Consider the following 22,345-nt stretch of genomic DNA (forward strand, 5'->3'; position numbering starts at 1 on the left):
GCCAGGGGGCTGAGGGTCCGGGCCAGGTGGCTGAGGGTCCGTGCCAGGTGGCTGAGGGTCCGTGCCAGGGGCTGAGGGTCCGTGCCAGGGGCTGAGGGTCCGGGCCAGGGGGCTGAGAGTCCATGCCAGGGGCTGAGGGAAATGCCCAGTTTCTCCCATCTCTTGGAACCAGGTTCCCCTGAGGTCCCTCCGTAAGATCTGACCAGAGGGTAACCTTTGCACTGCCATTTCCATTTTTTCAAGGGTCTTTAATTTCCTTCTCGATCCTGGAAGAGACAGCGAGAACCCCCTCCCCCCAACCCCCCAAATTCAATGAAACAAGGTTGGAATTTTTCAAAAGGAACATTTACTAGGAAACTAACGGGAAACCAAACAGAATGCAAGAGAACAGAGGCAGAGCTGCAGATGGGCTCAGGGAGTTCAGACCTATAACCAGCTTCTGACCCCAGCTGGACTGCCAGGCAAAGCTTTCCAGACACAAGCCACCTGCCTGCCTCTTTGCCTGCTGTCCCCTACAAGCCACCTTCCGCTTCTTCCCGACAAGCCAGTAGCATGCTCCTTCGTACCCCAGGGCTGCCAGTTCTCGGGGCAGGAAGATCTTGAGGGTGGAATCAACAGGCACAGCTGTCCCAGGAGCTCCTTTCCTGGCTCCCGTGCCAAGGACAACTCAGGGTCTCCTGGGACGGCTGCCTGTGTCTGCGGGGGCCAGTCTGGTTTCTCTGGGAGCATCCTTTTGGGCTCATGGATCTAGAGATAGCATTTCTGCTGACCATGCTGCTGGCACTGGCCCATCATGCTTTGGTTCTAAACACTGGTCGGTGGTGGAAGCTGTCTGACTAGGGAGGAGCTGGCAGAGGGGAACGTCGGGCAAAGAAAGCAGCATTCCCCTCACGTCCACGGACGCAGGCGGAACTTGGGCTCCCTGTGGATGCTGGAGGTTGAAAGCCAATGAAAGGATGGAGAGGGATGAGGCAGGCTGGGGACCACGTGAAGCCGGATGCAGTGACACAGCCCCGCACAACCACAGGCCTCCATCCTTTTCAGATCTGACGTCAGGGTGGTTTCTTGCACCTGAAGCTACTTGCAGCCGTGGCAGCAGGGACGTTCTGAAGCCCTGCAGCGGCCCTGGAGACGTTAATTAAATGAAGGTGATGAGCCTCCCGGGCAGGGGGAGCCACAGTCCAACTGCAGAGGGACGGCATGAACGGAGACGGAGCAAACACGGCTGGGGAACCTGTCACGGGAGGCAGAGGACCACGGGGTAACCCCCCGCCCCAGGCGCGCTGAGGCCTCTGGCTCCACCTGTCTGGAGGCAGAAGCAGCGGGGATGAGAACACCGCTGGCAGTGGGCTGGCTGATGTGGTCACGAAGGAAGCTGAGTCATGAGTGGGATACGCAGGGGAGCCCCTGACCTTTGCTCGTGTGGGTACGTCCATCCCCCGAGTGCTGTGAAAGGGACGTGTGTGTGTCTGGAAGTGAAAGGAAACCCGTCTGGGGCTGCCCGAGGCACTGCCTCTGGGCTGCTGCACATGGAAGCACCCCACAAGGCACTCAGGCCCGGAAGGCCCCGAGACGTGCCTTCAGTCAGGGGCCACGTGTGGCATCTCTGCAGGAACTCGTCTGTTTCTGAGGCTGTTCCCTCGGTGGACAGGTGCCCCTGGGAGAAGGGGCTCCAGATCGCTCCCGCCACCCAGGTGCACCCTCTCCATCAGGGATGACGGACCTTGCGTTCAAACACCAACACCAGTTGACAGGAAGTGGCTGCTGGCTACCTCGAAAGAGTGCTGGGGATTCTGAGCCCTCATTTCTGGGTTCAGCGGAGCTGGGGGCCGGGATCAGCTGGCACTCACTGCCACGTCCAGGGGAGTGGGCAGTGAGTCTGCTGTGAACGAGACCTCTCTGCACTGGATTTTCCCCAGGGTGAGAGCCTTCTTTCCCCACCACTCTCCCGGGGCTGGTCCTTTCAAGCTGAGCACTGCTCGGGTGAAGTGTTTTCTGGAGACAGTTATCAGCTTGGTGGAAGTCCAGATCTGCTGCCCATTTAGCACCTGGATAGATTTTGGAATATTCTGTCCTTCCAGGGCCTTCAAGCCAACAATGCCACGCCAGAGTGACCCTGCCAGGGCAGCTGCTGTGACCCCGTCGCCCAGGGCCTGATGTAGTCACTCTGGGCACTCCGAGGACTCTCACTGGGTTAGGCGGTTTCTCCCCGGTCCAGTCTCGATTCTCGGCCAGAAGAGACATGCCCCCCTGCAGCATACCACCTCAGGCCTCCCAGGGACAGCCGGGCCGCGCACGTCCAGCAGACCCGGTCTGGAAAGAGGGCCGGTTATTGCCGCGTTCCGGCTGAGCATTCGGGCCCTGGCGGCGTCGGGATGTCGGTGGGCGGGAGAGGTCACTGGAGGTCTTGGTGAGGTGGCGGCCCTCTCGCCCACACTCATCGCTTCTGGAGGAAGAAGAAACAAAAAGAACACTTTGTGGCTTTCGTCCCTGTATATTTTTCCCTTTCTTTTCTTTCTTTCATTCTTTTTTTTTCCCGCTTTTTAGGGCTGCCCCTGCGGCATATGGAGGTTCCCAGGCTAGGGGTCGAATCGGAGCTGGAGCTGCTGGCCTCCACCCCAGTCAGAGCAACGCCAGATCCAAGCCCCGTCTGCAAGCTACACCACAGCTCGCGGCAACGCTGGATCCTTAATGCACTGAGCAAGGCCAGGGATTGAACCTACGTCCTCCTGGATACTAGTCAGACTTGTTTCTGCTGAGCCACGACGGGAACGCCTCCTTTATTTTCTTCTGATTTACGTTTCAGGTGTACAGCAAAGTGATCCAGTTACAGACATACATCCTTTTCCATTGCGGCTTACTACAGGCCGTTGAATCTGTCTCCCCGCGCTGTACGGCGGGGCCTGCTGTCTATCCGTTTTACAGACACGACGCATGTCTGTCAGCCCCCAACTCCGAGGCTACGCCTCCGCGCCCTCCCTTCTCCTTTGGAAGCAAACGTCGGTGTTTTCTAGTCTCCGTCGCCCATATATTTTTAATGTGACCCAGACAGGCGCCAGGCGCTGTGACAGATGCTGAGGACACAGCTCCCACGAGGAAGACCCACGTCGTGCTTTCAGGGGCTGACGGGGGAGGTTACAACGTGCGAAGATGAGCAAGAGAGCCGTGTGTGACATGCAAGGAGGAGGGAAGGATGAAGTTAGAGGGCGGAGGTCGTCAGCAGAGGGAATTCCCAAAGAGGTCCTGAGCCATGTAAGCTGCAGGGGGACCACGGGGGAAATGGGGGGGGGGGGCACCGTGGGCGGAGGAGAGAGCCCGAGCAGAGGCTGGAGAGGGGCTGGAGGAGCTGCTGGGGTCTGGTCTGAGGAGTGGGAGGAGGTCAGCTGGGGACGGGAGCGGGGGGCCGAGGGGCCGCCACCCCCTCGTGAGGGCCGGGCGCTTTTGCTGCAGCCCCAGACCGCGGGGCAGGGTCTCTGGATCACACTTAGTCCAGCATGCAACTTAATTCAAGCTCAGGGCGTCTTGCAACACAGAGGAAGGGAGTTACTGCTGCAGTCAGAGAGAAAGAAAATCAGTCCCTTGCGAGGACACAGGGAGGACACAAAGGGCGCCTGTGAAACTGCGGGAAAGTGCAAAGGTTCTCGGGCGGGAGGTGAGGACGCACTGCAAGGCCACACGTTCACACGGGAGGCCGTTCGAGAAAATCATACGAGCCAGAGTGTAACGGGCGGGGCAAAGCCGATGCCGATTGCACCCTGGGCCTTGAAGTGTGTGCGTGTGGGGGGCCCCCCCACGCCGCTGGGTCAGGGGTGTTCTTTTCCGGATGGAGGAGGGAAATGTGAGCAGATATTTCCGGAATATTGAGACTCAAATACCACGTTTCCAGAGCAGCTGGCGCTCCGGAGTGCCCTCCAAACGGCTCCCTTCCCAACCCACCACCCACATCAGGCGCTGCTGCCCAGAGCCCCTTCCGCCAGCTGTGAGACCCGCACCTGCAGGCCAGCTTGCCAGTCCTGAATCCTTTCTTATCAGGAAAGCAAAGTGGCCACAGGCTCGGCCCCACCAATGAAGTCCATGTGGTCTGGAATTAACTGTGCATTTATTAGCCAGCGAGGCCTCAGGCCCTGTTCTTTCTGTTTTTGATTACATATTACGATGTGAACTTTATAAATCCCTACAAGAACCCTAAAATTCTTTTTTTTTTTGCCTTAATTTCTTTTTTTTTTTTTTTTTAATTTTACGGCCGCATCTGTGGCATAGGGAGGTTCCCAGGCCAGGGGTCAAGTTGGAGCTGCAGCTGCCGGCCGACACCACAGCCACCGCAATGTCAGATCTGAGCCAGCCTACGCCCAGCTCATGGCAATGCCAGATCCTTAACCCACTGAATGAGGCCAGGGATCGAACCCGTGTCCTCATGGATACCAGTTGGGCTCATTACCACTGTACCTACCACCAGGGAACTTCCCCTGAAATTCTTTCCTGAAGGATATGGAGATGTAGAGAGATTCGTTTGCCCAAATTCACACTAAGTGTCAGAGCTGGGCTTTGAACCCAAGACTTCTAACTACAAAGCATTACACTATTTACAACACCCAAGCCATGGAAGCAGCCTAAATATCCACCAAGAGATGAATGGATAAAGAAGATGTGTGACTAGCCCACGCACTACGGCTCAGCCGTAAGAGAATGAAATAAGGTCACCGGCCACAGCATGGATGCACCTGGAGAGAACCATAAATAGGTGAAAAACCTGGACAGACAGACAAGCCTCGTATGATATCACTTACATGTGGCATCTAAATAGGACACAAAGGAACTGATCTACAAAACAGAAACAGGTCACAGACACAGAACGTAGGGTTGCCAAAACGGAAAGGACGTTTGGGGAGGGATGAATGAGGAGTTTGGGATGAGCAGATACAAACCACTATGCACAGAACTGATAAACATCAGAGGCCTGCTGTGCACAGAGGGACCCTGTTCAATATCCCATAACAACCGCAACGGAGAAGAACATGCAGGCGTTCCCCTTGTGGCTCACCCGTAACAAACCCGACTAGCGTCCATGAGGATGCAGGTTCAATCCCCGGCCTCGCTCGGTGGGTTCACCCTCTCCGCGTTGCCGTGAGCTGTGGTGTAGGACGCAGACACAGCTTGGGTCCCACGTTGCTGTGGCTGTGGTGTAGGCTGGCAGCTGCAGCTCCGCTTCAGCCCCTAGCCCAGGAACTTCCATATGCCGCAGGTGTGGCCCTAAAAAGAAAAAAAAAAAAAAAGAAAGAAAAGAGAATACACATACACACACAACTGAGTCACCTTGCTGTACGCCAGAAACTAACACGACACTTAACTACACTACGCTTCAACACAGCCTTCCTCAAAGCACTCTAAATCTAGCAGATGAAGTAGCTTTAAGAAACCCTACTCCAAGCGAGCAGGCCTAACCCAGGTACGGCTTCCCACCCTCTGACTCCAGTCCTCTGGATCCCCGACCAGGGGCCCTGCCTCTACCGCGTCCTTGCCCATCACGGCCTCGGCTCGCATCTCTGCATTTGCGCGGTCCCTTCAGACCACTCTGGGGAGGCCTCTCCCAAAGTGCCCAGCCCCGGGACCACCTCTGCATCTGGTTTGCTACGGCCTTACCGAGGGCCTGCCCAGAGCACAGGGCTGTGAATTTACAGTTCCCACACACAGGAATACCACCAGCAGAGGCCACGCTGCCAGCTGCCATATCACAGGACAGCTCCAGGCAAGTCCCTTGTGTGCTACTAGCTGAACCAAGCTGAGCCCTGGGAATGCCGGGGGAGCCTACGGGCCTCGCCCCTCTACTGCTGGGTGCGTTTTCGGGGTGCTGACCCTGCCTGGTTCCAGTACCCTTTTTTTTTTCCCCCTTCCCTGGACAGTGCTACTCTGCCCCCAGAAGGCTGTGGGTCTGCCAGGCCAACGGGGATGAAGATGTTTCAGTGCATCCGGTGGAATGGCCGTCTCACAAGGGAAGCTTCTTGGAAACCGATTTCTCCCAGGGAGTCAGGTAAACAAGGCAGGTGGGAGAAGCGTAGCTGAGGTGTTGCAGGAGAGGGCAGTTCTGAGTGTGGCCCGGGTGAGCTGGGCTGTGGCACAGGCCCTTTTGTCTACCTTGTTGGGGGGACACTGGAAAAACACGAACCAAAAAAAAAAAAAATCAAATTATAGCATGTTTCCCGAACTCCTGTAACCTAAGAGGCTGTGTCTCAGCCATGAGTTCTGTTCAATGAGTGTAAGGCAAGACTTTTCTCTAGCAGGGCCCTGACCCGCAGGAGCTTGGTGGAGGGGAGGAGGTGGGGACTCAGGAACTGATACGGCAGGTGTGGGTCCAACACTGGGGGCCACAGGCTGCCTGGCGGCTCCAGCACGGGTGCCAGGCCCATTTCAGGGCAAAGGCGCAGTCGTATCCTGGCTCCCAGGAACCTCCGTGGCATCCACAGGAAGTACGGGTTACGGTCTTATCTCAACAGAGGGGATTTTAAGCAAATCCAATTGTCCTGAGACAGATGGATCTGATTGGAATTAAATTGAATTGAAACCAAAGATGAGAACTGTCCCAATGAAAACTGCAATGTGAAGTGACATTTCGGTTACAAAGATGACAGCTGATGTGAGACAGGCCATTGAAACTGACCCCAAATTAAGAACATGAAAAGATTAAGCGGATCCTTAGATGATACCCGCCTGGGAATTGGCAAATGGGGTTTGATTACAGGAAGTATCTAAAGGCTCTGAAATAAGAAGCCTGTCAAACACTGAAGTGGCTCATTATTGTACTTACGACTGTTAAAGCTGTATTTCAAAATTTTATTGAAAAAGCGTAAAAATCTTGGGATTTCGGTGACTACTGATTCCTTATGATAGCTCTGCAAACATATGAAGAAACGTGCCCTCTTATCATCCGATTCCTCCCTTCTCAACTTCCCCAAGGAGGACCCTCTTTGCCCGACCCCCCCCACCCCCCGCCTCCGCCTTGAGGAGTCAGTGTGCTAAAGACATAAAGCCGTGTCACTGGAGCTGCATCTCCAGCCAGGAGATTGGGGCAAAACACGGGACATCAAAGAGTCTATTTGGGTAAAAACTGCTATTTACTGAGCACCCAGAACTGCGCTTTATCCCACGAGCTTTGCACACCTTGTCGCATGCAATTCTTGCCTTGACCCTCTGTGAGACGGTACAATTACTTTTTTGGCAGAGGCCACTCGAGTCTGAGAAAGGCCAAACAACAGAGTGTAGACGGCAGAGCCAGGATCGGCCACCTTGCGTTTATGGATACAAATGTGTGCTCTTAACCACTCTACCCAGGAGGGCAACCTGTGGCTCCTTGATGCCAACTCCACGACAGCACCTTTCCACAAAAGAGTCTCAGTTCAGAAAAGAATTCTGAGCTGTCCACACTTTGTAGGAAAGTGTGTTACGATCCACTGTCAAGTCATCCTTGAGGGGAAAGTGGTGAATGTGTCACGAGACAGGTCGGCTGCTACTGAGAGCGGTTCAACAGAAACAAGCAAGAAGGCAGGGCTACACGTGAGGCGTTGTTCAGAAGCTAAGAGTGGCACCACGGAGTTTCCGATGGAGGGGGCGTTAGGGGATTACCGCAAGCAAAACTGATTCTACGGGATGAAGTTAAGAAGGGGACATTTGGGGTTGGCTGCACCCAGTTTATAGCCACTGCATTTACTTATGTTTATTTGTTGGTTTTTTTGGTTTGTTTCTTTGTTTATTTTTTTTGTCTTTCCTGGGCCGCACCTGCAGCATATGGAGGTTCCCAGGCTGGAGGTCTAATCGGAGTGGTAGCTGCCGGCCTACACCACAGCCACGGCAGTGTGGGATCCAAGCTGTGTCTGCAACCTACACCACAGCTCACGGCAATGATGGATCCTTAACCCACTGAGCGAGGGGCCAGGGATCGAACCCGCAACCTCATGGTTCCTAGTCAGATTCATTAACCACTGGGCCAGATGGGAACTCCTATGTTTATCTATTCAACCAGCATTTATTGAGCTCTAGGCAAATGTGCTAATGACTAGAGACACACGGGTGACCAGCGCACACCCTCCTCTCGGCTAGCTCACAGTTGTCAGCGGATAACTAGAGAACCGAGGGCGATGAGAAAGAAAAGAGTAGACAAAGTCTCGTCAGGAAGCTCGCCTGTAAATGCTAAGTGCTAAGTGGTGTGTGTGTGCGTGTGTGTGCGTGAGTGTGTGTGTGTAATCGCATTTACTCAAATCAGGGAAGAAAAAGAAGAAAGTCATGATAAAAATTGGGTAAGGGTGGAAGTTGAGAGGGTGGCAGGATACACTGATGCAGTGGATTGTGGGAGGAAATTCAAATTCCGTGTTAAAAGCCTGAGGGTGGCTTCCCCTGACAGTGCAGCTAGCCGACGCCCACCCCAGAAAGGCTGTCCCCGGTCAGTGCAGCGGTCTGGTGGAACCCCGGGAGGCCCCTTGCCGTCCCCTCCATTCTGTGCACACGAGTCCTACCTTTGCAACCTGGGACTCAGATCTCAGAGTGGTTTTGTGTAATCTCAGTCACTATAGAGGACTTGAGCAGATAATTCCATTCCTGTTATTTGGAAAAGTAACTTGTTTGTTTTTTGTCTTTTTAGGGCCATACCTGCAGCATATGGAGGTTCCCAGGCTAAGGGTTGCATCGGACCTGGACCTACAACTCTTGGCCCACGCCACAGCCACCCCCACGGGATCTGAGCCGTGTCTGTGACCTACACTATAGCTCATGGCAACACTGGATCCTTAACCCACTGAGGGAGGCCAGGGATTGAACCTGAGTCCTCGTGGATGCTAGCTGGGTTTGTTACTGCAGAGTCACGACAGGAGATCTCTGGAAAAGTAGCTTTGTAATGCCAGAAAGGTCTACCAAGTAAGAAGTACAAAGGATGAGGTATGATGCTTCTGTGTCAGTTGTATTTTTTTGAGTGTAATAACAGGATGTTGCTTTGCTTCTGTTTTTAAGGGAAGTGTTTGATGAAACGATATAGTAGAAATTTACTAGACTTATGGTTTTAGTGAATATATTTAAGAGAACTTGTTAAATTTACAAGCGATATTTAAATGCTTAGGAAAACACAGTGTACCGGATTTATGGATTTGATTTAAGGAGCTGACATGCCCAAGGTGACTTAACCCAAACGTATACGGTTTTATTTCTCAGCATCGTAAGAGTTCACGGTCCTCGAGAACAATTTCATTCAACACCTACCGTGTTAGACACTGAAGTGTTTGATAACAATCACATTTTAAATTTGCAGTGTTCAAGGGAAAAGAGTCAATCAATTGCTTCAGTAGTGCTTAAATATTAGGAGGCTTTTTGGCTAGGTTTATATGGTTTTCCCCCTTTAATTTGAAACATTTAAGAGAATTTGATTAAGCGTGAAACTGGCATTAAAACCTCTAGGGAGATTTAATCTGTCGAAGTAATGAGCTAATTGAGAATTAAGCAAAGGACAAGTAAAAATGAGCATTTTCATTTCAAACAAAATGACTAGATTTATGGTCATAATCGTTGACACCAGGTGGCAGCTGGTATGTGCGTCCATCACCCAGGTCACTCCTCACCACAGTTCTCTGAGGTGGACCCTATTATCCCCATTTTATAGATGAGGACATTGAGGCACAGAGGTGTTAAATGACCGATTATCAAGGGCCATGACTTAATTATGTACCCCCCAAAATTCGCCTTTGCAGACGGGGTCACAGAACAATCAGGGTTAGATGACGGGGTCATGGGTCAATCAGGGTTAGGTGACGGGGTCACGGGAGCAGTCAGGGTTAGGTGACAGGGGTCAGAGAACAATCAGGGATAGATGACAGGGTCATAGAACAAGCTGGGTTAGACGACGGGGTCACGGGGGCAGTCAGGGTTAGACGACGGGGTCACGGGGGCAGTCAGGGTTAGACGACGGGGTCACGGGGGCAGTCAGGGTTAGACGACGGGGTCACGGGGGCAGTCAGGGTTAGGTGAAGTCTGGAGGGTGAGGCCCTCATGATGGGATTGGTGCCCTTTTAAGGGGAGACACCAGGAGCCGGCTCCTGCCCCCTCTTAGCTTCCTCTCCACCTGCCGTGTGAGGACAGTGAGAAAGCCACCGTGTGCAGCCGCCAGCAGAGAGCTCGCACCAGAACCCACTCTTGCGGGCACCCTGATCTCCGACTTCCAGTCTCCAGAACTGGGAGAAAGTAAGTTTCCGTTGTTTAGCCGCCAGTCTCTGGTATTCTGTCACAGCAGTCTGAGCTGAGACACTACGTACGTTAGTTTCCCAGGGCTGCCACGACAAAATCCCACGAACTGGGTGTCTTGGTCAGCACAGTCCCTCTCGCAGCTCTGGAGGCCAGATGCCTGAGATCGCCAGGTCAGTGGGGCCGCGCTCCCTCTGCGGGCTCTGGGTAAGAGTTCCCCTTGCTTCTTCCCGGCTCCCGGAGGCGGGCAGCCGCCGGCTCCCCGGCGGCATCACTCTGGCTCCTGCCTCCATTCTTACCTTGCCTTGTCCCTCTGTGTCCCTCTGTGTCTTCACGTGCTCTTCTTGTAAGGACACTACTCACTGGATCTCAAGCCCGCCTTTTCAGGACCAGCACGGCCCCGTTTCGTCTTTTTGCCATTTCTTGGGCTGCTCCCGTGGCACATAGAGGTTCCCAGGCTGGGGGTCAAATCAGAGCTGTAGCCACCGGCCTAGGCCAGAGCCACAGCAACGTGGGATCTGAGCCGCATCTGCAACCTACACCACACTCACGGCAACGCCGGATCCTTAACCCACTGACCAAGGCCAGGGATTGAACTCTCAACCTCATGGTTCCTAGTCGGATTCGTTAACCGCTGTGCCACGATGGGAACTCCAGCCCCGTTTTTTTTGTTTGTTTTTGGCATGCAGAAGCTCCCAGGCCAGGGACTGAACCCATGCCGCAATGCCACAGCAGTGACAGTGCTGGGTTCTTAGCCTGCTGTGCTACCAGGGAACTCCTACCTCCCCATTTTCACTTAACTAAATATGTACATGCAAAAGCTATTTCCAAATAAGGTCACAGTCTGCGGTTCCAGGTAGACGGGAATTTGGAGAGGGATGCTGTTTATCCAGTATCCCGTGTCTCCAGCATCCAGCACACTGATAAACTCAAGGTCAATTCTCAGTTCTCACCTCATTTGACCTGCTGGCAACCTCGGACAGAGCTTATAATCGCCCTCTCCCGGAAACGTTTTTTTTCTTTCTTGTCTTTGCATATTCTCTTGATTTTTCTCACCAGCTCAATGGCTTCTCCTTCTTAGTCTCTGCTGGTCTCTCCCTTTCCCTACTTTTAAGTGTTAGAAGGTCCCCACTTTCAGTCTTTGGGCCCCTTCTCTTCTCCGCTTCTCAACCATCCCTGCAACTACAGCCCTTTCTCTGGAATGCCACATTTCTGCATCTCACGTCCTTTGGGGTCTCCCTACAGATGCATCCAACAGATGCTTCAAGCCAGGTAGGTCTGAATCCTGGGTGGGCTGCCAGGTGCCCCACCTGCAGCCTTCCTCAGCCCACTTCATGGCTACCCGGTCCTTCCAGGTACTCAGCCCCAAGTGCTGGCAACATCCCTTCAGGTCTCTCTATAATACCTGCATCAGGAGGCCCCATGAGATCTCCTTCCAGAAGAGGTCCAGAACACAGGCATGCCCCACCTCCACCCTGGCTTCTACCCCGGCCCCAGCCCCTACTGTTTCCATCCAGGTGGTAGCGTCAGACTCTAAAGGTTCTCCCCACTTTCCCTTGTGCCCCTCACACAGTCCATCCCGGCACAGAACCCCCGGGAACCGCTGTGAGCCCAGACCATGTCCCATCTCTCTTCAAAGCCCTGTCCTGGCTTGGCTGCTCCTCTCAGCGTATGAACCGAAGCCCCTGTGAAGACCTCCTCGATTTCTCCTGCCCACCCTGAGCGCCGTCCAGACCTCCCTCCTCTCCCTCCCCCCTCCCTCCCTCTGCATCGCCCTCACTGTTCCTTGTGCAAACTCCCCCCAGGCCCCAGGACCGGGGTTCCCTCAGCCTGCATTTCCCCAGCGCCTGCTCCCTCAGCTCCTTCCAGGGTTTGCGCAAATGTTTTGATCACTGGGGAGCCTGCTGTTACCTCCACTAAAATTAATCCCCATCCAAAAAAAAAAAAAAACCCAACCAACCAACAAAAAAACCATGACCACACTTTTGGTTCTTCCTCACTTACCTGTATATTTCACACTATAATAGTATCTTTTCTTGTGATATAATATATATTATATATAATGTATAACTAATAATAATATAGTTCATACTATTACATACAACTTACATCCTATGCTCATTTATAATGTTTATTTTTATTTATTTATTTATTTTTGGCTTTTGGCTTTTTAGGGTCGCACCCACGGCATATGGAGGGTCCCAGGCCAGGGGTCCAATCAGAGCTACAGATGCCAGCCCACACCACAGGCAGAGCAATGCCAGATCCAAGCCACGTCTGTGACCTACACCACAGCTCACAGCAACGCTGGATCCTTAACCCCCTGAGCGAGGCCCGGGATCGAACCTGCAACCTCATGGTTCCCAGTCGGATTCCTTTCCGCTGCGCCACGATGGGAACTCCCATAATGCTTATTTTCTGTTTCTCCTACTAGAATGTAAACTCTGCCAGGGCAGGAACCTTTGTCTATTTCTTCCTCAAAGGTGAATATCCAGAGTGGGTATTCAATCCATACTCGCTGACGAATCAGTGAACGCCTGAGTCCACTTCCCTCTGCAAATGATGTTTTCAAGGCAACCTAGTCGAGCGTTACTTGGACCGAATGCCGCAGTACAATAAATGTCGCAGGTCACTCAAAGAGGGATCCCGGGAGACTGCTGACACAAGGAGACAGCACGGCAGCTGCAACCGTGAAGGAATTCTGAGCTTTCTGGAGGAAACAGCCACGGATCTCCCAAAGAGCTTTTAAGTAAACCAAGATGGGCCTTTTGCACAGACCTCGACGGGAACTGTCTGCAGTTTTGTGTTGCCACAAGTGTCACCTGAGATCACGACGGGGAACTTGACAAGGTCACTGGTGTCGCCTTGCACATGAAGGACTGGTGCTGGAAGGAAGGTAGACCTCGTTCAGGCCTCTAGAAAATAGGGCTTCTTTGGCTTTCAGAGCCAGCCCTGGCTTACTTTATATATTAATAGAATCGCTACGCCTGGATGTTTGAAAATATGACATGTAGAGTCTTTCTTACAAATCAGCAATCATTTTCCAAGCTGTAAGAGAGAAGAAATTGGAATTCTATCCAACAAGAAATGATCTGACCCTGCCTCTGTGCCAGGCATTTTGCCAGATACTCGTTATACAATGATGAATCAGAGCCTCTGTCCTCAGGGAACAGTTGGACGTGCTGTGGGTGACTCATCCGCGATAATACCGAGGGGTACGAAAGTCACGTTAGGGGTGGCACAGGGTCCTAGGAGAAGCGCACTTGGGCAAGAGACACCGAATTCACAATGGGAGGGCCTTCAGAATGCTTCCTGAAGAAGAGGACAGCTGATCGGATGCTTAAGAAATGTGCTGGATCGAGCTGAGCAAAGAGGGGTGGGGGGGACGGCAGAGACACAAAAGGGAATGAAGGCTGGAGCAGGCAGGAGCCGGGGGTGGACAGAAAGCACAGGGGGAGCCCTAGTGACTGGGCCTGGCCTCAACACAATGCGTGGAGGACCTGGGGGAGGGGCACCTTGACCTTGAACAGAGACAGTGGACTTGACCTTGTTCTGACAAAGGGCTGGTGCTGAAGGACTGTAACGGGCTGATCTGTGTTTTAGGACTGGGCCCCTGGAAGCAGCGTAGAGATCGGACGGGAGGGCACGGAGGAGAGGAGGCCAGGGCCAGTGGCCGTGTGGGAGCAGCTGAAGCCCCCCACCCCGACCCCGAGCCTTGGTAGCCCCCATCAGCCCAGTCAGTGGGGATGGGAAGGGGACAGAGGGCTTCAGCTCCCGAGAGCTCTATTCGACTGGTCCCCAAACAAGGCTGGAGTGTTTAAGTTCAGCCCTTCCTGTAAAAGGGAAAATGGAGCTCTGAGAAGGAATAAAGAGCCACAGATACCAAACCATCAGGAATGAAAACTCATATATCATCTGCCCCCAAGCGCCAAATGACCCCGAACACGAGCGCAGAGCAAAGTGGGAGCTGTCCACCTGTGAACGGGCATATGGCCTTTACAGATGGCAGGCATTTTCTGGCTAAAGAACAAGACTCCCAATATCAAGCTCGCACCTGCCCGACACTGGAGGGAGGTGACCCAGGCTGCTGCAGGTGTGGGTGCCGCACGTTTCTCCCTGGGGTGCCTCCTCCCACCGTGAGCAGCGCCTTGGGCATGTCGCACTGACCAGGCCCCTCCCGGCTGCTCACCATCACCTGCTGACACTTCTCTGCAGACCACGAGGAAACCACCCCTGCAGCAAAGGTCAGCAATGAGCCCCAATCAGCTGCATACCATGCATGGTGAAAGAACCCACTTTTCACCCCAACAAGGAAATGATCTCAGATGGCAATGGGGTCACAGGCAGGGGAGAAGACAGGCGCCCCTCACTGTGAATCTGGAGGTGGTAAGTGGTTGGTGAGTCACAACTGAACTATTACGGGGGTACTTGTGTGAAGTGGGGTGCAGGTTACAGGAGGCAGCCCTTGGACTGAACCCCGAGGAGTGTGTGGGATTTACACGGAGAATGTGCAGGACGAGCTGAGGAAGCATCAGGAGAAAAACCCCATCAAATCCGCTTCTCCTTCTAGGGAGGACTGGCTGAGATCACTTCCGTAGGCCACCGGAGGGAGAGAGGACAGGCTCTGGGGGACCTGCCTGGGCCCGGCTGGGGCAGCCTCACCTGGCTGGGTGGTGATGCTTTCCTACCGCGGCAGGTGTGACCCAGGAGGGGGTCACTCACACCCAGAGTTCACACGGCTAAAGTGCAGCCACAGGATCTGCAGCCCCTGTGACATCAAGAGGGATAAAATACCTACGCTCGCAACCCCAAACAGGGGCCTGCACCCCAGCTCCCAGGCCCCGCGGGCTCCCCCTTCCTTCTCCAGGTCTGACTATGGTTGTGTTTTTCCTTAACTTGGAAAAAGCTCTAAGAATTAGCTTAAGTACTGTGATGTGATGTGGGGGATAAACACACCTAATAGGGGGAACGGAATTTCATTTTGAAAGTTCTAATTAAATATGTGGTGATTTCAAAAATGATTGTTTTGCAGCTTATTTTTCTGAGAGCGAGCGATCAGCCCTTAAATGTGTTTGTTGTTTGAAAAGGGGGGATGACGTAAGAGCCTTTCTCTTCCCCAAAGGTCTAGAGGCTTAGATTGATATGTTTATTAATTATTAATAATAATTGATAATGTTTTGGTACTGCTCTTGCCGTTGGTTTTTTTAAATGTCCCTTACAAATTTTTTGAAAACTTACAGTTGATTAACAGTGTTGTGTCAATTTCTGCTGTACAGCAAAGTGACCCAGTCCCACATATACATACATTTCCTTTCTCATATAATCTTCCCTCACGGTCTATCCCAGGAGTCTGGATATAGTTCCCTGAGCTGTCCGGTAGGACTACCACTAGCTTTTCAGCTCAGACAGTCTCGTGGTGTCAGGAAACCGTATCAGCACAATTACTTTTCTCTTACTTGGGAATCTGCTAAGAACCAGGGCTCAGAGTCGGCCCTGGGACGTGTCTCCCCGCCGTGCTATTCACCTGCGGGCTTTGTGTGAATTAGAGACGGGCGTCCCTCCCCAGGCACATGAGTCGGCCCGGCTCCACTTGCAGAGCACTCTGCGTGGCCCCAGAGAGGCTCTTGTTGGGAGGCGGGGTTGGGGGGCTCCGAAGGTCTAAAGTAGAGCCCAGCGCCTGTCTTGGCCTGAGACGCGGCCTGATGTATGTGTTATTCTGCATAACGACACAAGGCATGGTCCTTGCTGGCGGTTCCCTATGACAGGGACAGTATTAGGGGATGTTTCTTTCCATAGCACAGAATTATCCGTTTCACATGACCTGTTCCGTCTTGCAGTCACTCGGGTTGTCCCCAAGCCTTAGCTAAGTTTCAGTCACTGCTCCAGCCTGGCCCCAGCTGTGCTCTAGGGACCGGAGGAGGGGGGGTCCTCGCCGGGGAAAGCGGGCAGGGGAGGCTGGCGGCTGGAAGCAGGGGTCCTGAGACCCAGGCGCTGCAGGGAGTGGAGGGGGGAGGCCCAGTCTGACTTGTGAGACACGTGGACAAAGGTGCTTCAGGGACTGGCTGAGCCGAGGGGCAGAGGGAGTCAGCTGAGGGCAGACAGGGCAGAAGTCAGGTCAGACGGAACCCGAGGGCCCTGGGCTTTGCTCGAGGGGCTGCAAATACCGCGATAAGGGGGAAAAGTGACCGGGAGTGAAGCGAGGCTGGGCAGGGGTGGCCTGTGCAGAATGGAGCAGGGCATCCGTGCTACCTGCAGGGAGGCTGAGCTCACCTGGCTATGCTGGGGGCACCCGGACTGTCAGGAGAGGAGCCGCAGAGGGCTGGGCCGAGGAGGCTGTGCTCAGCTCCTGCCGCTCTCCTGCCCAGGCTGCGCACCTGAACCGCAGGGCCAGCCCTGGGACTCTGCCTCCCACCCACACCGCTTCCTGGCCGATCCTCCCAGGTCTCAGCTGTGCCCTCCACGTCTCATTCCAGGCCTCTGCCACATGTCACCTCTCCAGGCACCCAAAGCAAAGCTAGCTCCCACCCACTCCTGTCACACTTCTCCCCTGCATGTCCAGCCTCCAACTTATCAGGACTGGTTTCTCTGTTTGTGAGTCTGGGATCTGTCTCCTTCACCAGAATGCAGGTGCCAGGGCGCCAGGCACCTCCCGGGTGCTCTGTGCATCTGGAAGAGCAGCGCACGTGCAGTGAATACGGCTGCGTACACGGGGGAGCGCAGAGGTCAGAGCAGCTGATGGTCCAGTGGGAACCGATGGCAAAGATGCCAAAGGCCAGCCCCCGCGGTTCGAGGACCCCAGCTACCCTGATGGCAGCCTCCCCCCATCACCTGCGACGCCCCCACCCCCAGCAGGGCGTCGCTGGAAGTTATGCTTGCGACACGGCTCTTTCTTCACCCCCTCTCCACCCAACCCCACCGTCTCAGCTGCTGGGACCAAGCGTGGGCACCGGAGCCAAGAGGGGCAAGTGAGAGGTCCTTCCACGGGAAAGGAGACAAAAGAGAAAAAAGAGATGGAAGTGAGCCGTGGAGGGAGAGACAGAGAGAGAGAGAGAGGCGGGTAGCAGTGAGGCAAGGAGGGAGCAGCGTGAAAAGAAGAATAAACACAGATCTGGTTTCCCAAGTTTCCAGCTCCAGCCCCAGAGCTTCCTGGAACCGAGATACATTTCCGCTGCTGAATTCCAAGAGACTCCCCCCCATTTCTTACACAGAGCCCCAAGCTAGTTCCATTCCGTTTCTATTATCGGCAGTGAACTAAAAGAGGGGGTTCTGGGCACAGGTGGCCTGCCACACCCCACATGCCCGAGCTCAGGTGCCTCTGGCGTCAGAGGTGCCGCAGAAGCCTGAGCCTGCCCTAGGAGGGCTGGAGTCATTCCTGCGGCCCCTGGAGCTGGGCAGACTTGTCAGCTGCAGGTCCCAGTGCCACCCAGGTCCTAACAGGTCTCGCTTCCTGGCCCCAGCCCTGCGCCACGGCTTCTGCACCCCCAAGTCTGGTGGAGGTCCCACCAGCCCACCTGGCTCTGCCAGCCTTGAAGCCTATCCCTGGCATGGGCCCTGTGGCCAGTGTCCCATCTCCCCGCCCTGCACCCCCCTCTGAGGCTGCCAGCCCCACGCCCACCCTCACGTCTCTCCCCTCCCTCCTGTGTTGCTCAGACGCTGGCCAGGTGCCCCCGCGCTGCACAGCTGTTGAGTGCGGAGATGCTGAGGGTTACCACCCAGGCCACCTTCCCACCTCTCAGTCTGCCTAGTGGCCTCTCTGTCCCTCCAGGGGTCCCAGCTGTTTCCTCAGGACTCTTTCCCCACCCCTCAACGCTGTTCTCCTTTGATTGGCTCCGTTCGGGGGTAGGGGGGACTGCAGGGCTGGCAAGACAGCTTCTGACTGCTCCACGTTCGCATCCCCACAGCTCCAGGTCCAGTGGAAAATGCGACTCCTCCTGACGGTTCCAGCAAGGTCACATCCCCACCGAGGACCAACTCCTGCTCATGCCCGCTGGACACAGACTGGGGTACACGGAGTCCTGGAGCGGAGGGTGCTGTGAGGCCAACCCTAACCACATGGGCACAGAGGGAAGTAGGCGGGTCCTCAAGGAAAACGCAGTTCTTTTACCAGGAGAAACAGCGCATTCGAAAAATCCTAAGTTCTCACTTCAGAGCTTTTCCCGTTAAGACGATCAGGGAAAATCATGTTCTAATGGGACGAAGAGCTCTTTGCAGCTACTACGTTTAGTCTCATCAGAATACAACACTGAAACACACACATGTGGGGAAAGCCTCCCACTACAACATGGCTTCTAAAATAAAAAAGTATTTCATTAGCTTTTAGGGTTTTTTTTAAAGGGGGCTTTCAGTTAAGTTTACTGCATGTTGTTCTCGGCACATCCTACTGGTTTTGCAAATTGTGGTTACAGTGAAGCAGAGGATTCGGTGGGGGAAGAAACAGCAGAAACAAAACAGTTGAAAGTAAATTAGCAACAAACACACATGACACATCATTTGGGAATGTGAGGTCAAGAACAGTGAATTAGAGCCAGGAGGATGAAAACAAAAGAACTTTCCGGAAAATTCATAGGCGTTGTTTTAGTTTTATATTCTTCAGTGAGCTGAGTGCTAAACAGCACAGAAGGGAAAGCTGACTGCTTGTGTCTGATTGATAAAGCGGCAACTCCTCCCAAGCTGCCTGACCGCCAGGGGGGCACATCTGAGAGATGAGCTGGGTTGTGCAGATATGTGCAAATCCTCCCTCGGAAGAGGGCAAAGGGAGAAAGAAGAAGGAAAAAACAGAGAGCAATCAGCAGGTGGCCTGCTTCAGTTGATGAGGAAGTGGTGAAGACGGAGCCTTTCCTAAACGGCTGGAGAGAGGCCCCCCCCGGCCGATCCAGTCCAAACAGCCTTGGCATCTCTGTCCAAGCAGCACTGGGGCAGAAGAATGCTCGGGTTTAAAAGTATGGACTCAGAAAGCTCTCTGTTCATATCTGTATCAGTCAGCTCACGCTGCAATAACAAACAGCCCCCGACTCTCAGTGGCAACTGTACTTATGCCTTGCTCGTGGGTTTGCGGGTTGGCTGCAGCTCTGATGGACTTAGCTGCATCTGGCTCCAGACATGCAATTTCTGTGTCTTCTTGTTCCAGGACCCAGGGAATTCCCATGAGAGGCCAAAAGCTCAAGGGGTCAAATAAAAATATGTGATGCTCCCCAAAGCCTTCACTTGGACCTGTCATCCCACCCACAGTCGAGGAACAAAAAGCACGTCACAGGTCATGGGGCCAAGTCACTGAGTGTAAGGCCCTCAGGGAGGGTGGAGAGGCACGTGACAGTGGGCAAACAACGCCCTCCTCTTCGTGTGCCAGCTCTACCACTCCTTGGCCTCTCGATGCCGGGTATGTAAATTAAGCCTCAGCTTTTTCGTATCTGGGGAGATAAGCCTACTTATCTCGTAGAACAAGAGTTGCGTGAGATGACGCATGTCAGCACACTGAGCACAGCGCCCTGGATGGAAGAGGTATTTGTGCCACGCAGGAGAGCTCATGTCGCCTTACATGCATCTCCACCCGCAGCATGCGCAAGTTCCCGGGCCAGGGACTGAACCTGTGCCCCTGCAGTGACAACACCAGATCCTTTACCCACTGAGCCACAAGCGAACTCCAACGTTGTCTTATTATCAATCTGAGGCTTCATGTTACAGGCAAGGCAGCCCTGCATGTCAGGAGCAGAGCGACAGGCACTAGGGAGAAGGTGGCATGCAGGACTGGCAGGTTAGATGGGCACAGCCCAGGGTAGCAGAGGAAGAGGCAGAGCCACGAGGTTTAGGTGGTGGGAAGGCCAGGGACACCTCTGATCACAGGCTCGTGAACACCGAATGATAAATGCCTGGATGCGGGGGGTGAGACCCAGCTCAGGGCCTCCGGAAACACCACCCCTTGGAGGGCAGCTGGGCTAAGAGTGCCTGTGGCTTTATCTTCCCACCCCCAGGGCAGCCTGGTCACCTGCCTCCTCCAGGTAAGGCAGCCTTTGCCCCAGAGACCAACCTTGCCAGGCCCCACCCCTCACCTTCCACCCCCACTGTCCAGTCTCCTGGCCTCCCCCCACCCCCGCCACAACCTGTCCTGCACTCACCCCCCGGAACCCCGTCTTTGAGCCATCCCCTGTCTCCTCAGGGGCTCTCCCTCTACTGTCCTCTACACGCATCATCTTGTTTGTTTTTGTCTTTTTAGGGCTGCACCCTCGGCATATGGAGGTTCCCAGGCTAGCGGTCCAATCAGAGCTACAGGTGCCAGCCTACACCACAGCCACAGCAAAGCAGGATCTGAGCCACGTCTGCCACCTACACCACAGCTCACGGCAGCACTGGATCCTCAACCCGCTGTGCGAGGCCAGGGATCGAACCCGCGACCTCATGGTTCCGTGTCGGACTCCTTTCTGCTGCGCCACGACGGGGGCTCCTCCATGCTTCGCCTTCATCTAACCTCGCAGCTCTCTCTCCCCCGCCAGTCAGTCCTGGTTCTCCCTGAAGTCACGACCGCCGCCCTCTCCGTTCCTTCCCATCCCCCCAGTGGCCCGTGTCCCGGGGGGAGCTGGCATCGTCTCTTTGCTCCCTGATCCCTCTGCTCCTCCACCTCCCTGGGATCCTACCCTCCGCCCCTGACCACCAGGAACAGCGGAGGCCGCCCCCTTCCCTGAGGAACAAGGCCTGTGCAGCCCTGGGTTCCCTCCACCCCAGCCCTGCCACTGCCCCACACCAGCAACCAGCTCACTGGGCGCCGGCTCACCCCACCGCGACCCCAGAGCTGGGCACACGGCGGCGACGCGGGGGAGGGCCCCTTACTTGGGTTGCTGGAAAAGCTGTAGAGCCACAGCCTCCAGCTCAGCGTGCCCACGGCAGACCCATCTTGGAGGTGTTATTTATACAAAGGTGAGTTATTCTGAGGGAATTCTTTGTGCTCCGCAGCTGAGGGGTTTTACCACTTTATCCAACGACTTCAGTGAAGCCTGGAAGACAAACTCTCGTGCGCGACCCGACAGTGGGGCCAGTGGGCATTTTCAGCATGGACTGAAGTGACAATCGCAGTGTCAAAGCAATAAACAAGTCGTCTCGCTGCAGCTGGCACAAGCACACGCGAGGGGCACTTTCCCCTCGGGAGCAGGGGGGACGTGCTGCTGCCCTGGTCTCTGCCGTGTGGCCAGCACGTACCTGGGGACCCGGGGACTGGAAGACCCCGCGAGGTGTCTGTGTACACAGTGCTCACTCCACGGGCAGCTTCGAAGGCAGTGGGGATGCTCGCAAGCCTGGGCGGGGTCCCCACCTGGGCACAGCTCGCTTGCACGGCAAAAGCTGCTTGCAGAATAGAGTCAAGACAGAAGCAGGTGCCTCTGAAGCCCGGCCAGCGGCCACAGCCTCCTCTGCCCTCTGTCCTCACCCCCTGCTGCCACTCCATCTCATGTCTTCTCAGGTTAACAAGCAAAGCTACAGCATCATCTGGAAACGTGAAATATCCCAAAGTCCGCAGGCCCCTGGAGCCCAGCTGTATCTCTGTCTTTGCGGCCTGTTTCAACTTTTCCTAAAAGCCCTCCTGGAGCAGGAGAGCTCGTGCTGTCGGCCAAAGCACACGATGCTCTCAGCGGGTTTCCCACCCAGCTTTTCAGGGGTAGGAGTGGGAGCAGGCGAACTGCTGGAACGGTGCTCTGAGTGCGAGCGAGGGTCCCCGGGCCTGGGGTCACCAAAGGGGCTTGGGCACTGCATGCTGAGCACAGGAGAAGCAGGACCCTGCCTCCCCGCCTCCCTCCGTCCCTCTCCTTCTCTCCTTCAGCCAGGACCAAGCACCTGCTCCTGAGCGGGGGCCTGCACCAGGGTCGAGGGAGTCAGAGACACGTGACATTCAGCCCGGCTCCCAGCGATGGCATCATCTATTCAGGAAAACAAACACAAAGGTACAGCACAGCTGGGAGCTACCGCATGCTGCTTCTACAGACAGGAGGCTCTGCTTGGCTGAATCCTAAGAAGGCGGCAGGCCTGTTCTGGGGAGGAGTCCCGGGAGGGTGGAAAGGCACGTGCAAAAGCAAAGGGACTTCGGGGCAGCATCTCCACATCCTGGAGTAGCCGGTATGGTGTGGCCGGGGCATAAGACAGCGTCAGA

General features: G+C 54.7%; 1 protein-coding gene across 1 annotated transcript in view; it reads right to left on the reverse strand.

Moving 5' to 3' along the window:
* Window positions 1-327: 327 nt before the first annotated feature.
* Window positions 328-22,345, reverse strand: part of SYT9 (synaptotagmin 9) — a 190,605-nt gene continuing 168,587 nt past the window's right edge. The window contains exon 7 of the mRNA XM_047753684.1: window positions 328-2,446. Coding sequence (XP_047609640.1) covers window positions 2,438-2,446 — 9 coding nt within the window. The 3' untranslated portion in view covers window positions 328-2,437. The remainder of the gene's footprint in view (window positions 2,447-22,345) is intronic.

The sequence above is a fragment of the Phacochoerus africanus genome, chromosome 11 (assembly GCF_016906955.1).
Source record: "Phacochoerus africanus isolate WHEZ1 chromosome 11, ROS_Pafr_v1, whole genome shotgun sequence".
Classification (NCBI taxonomy): domain Eukaryota; kingdom Metazoa; phylum Chordata; class Mammalia; order Artiodactyla; family Suidae; genus Phacochoerus; species Phacochoerus africanus.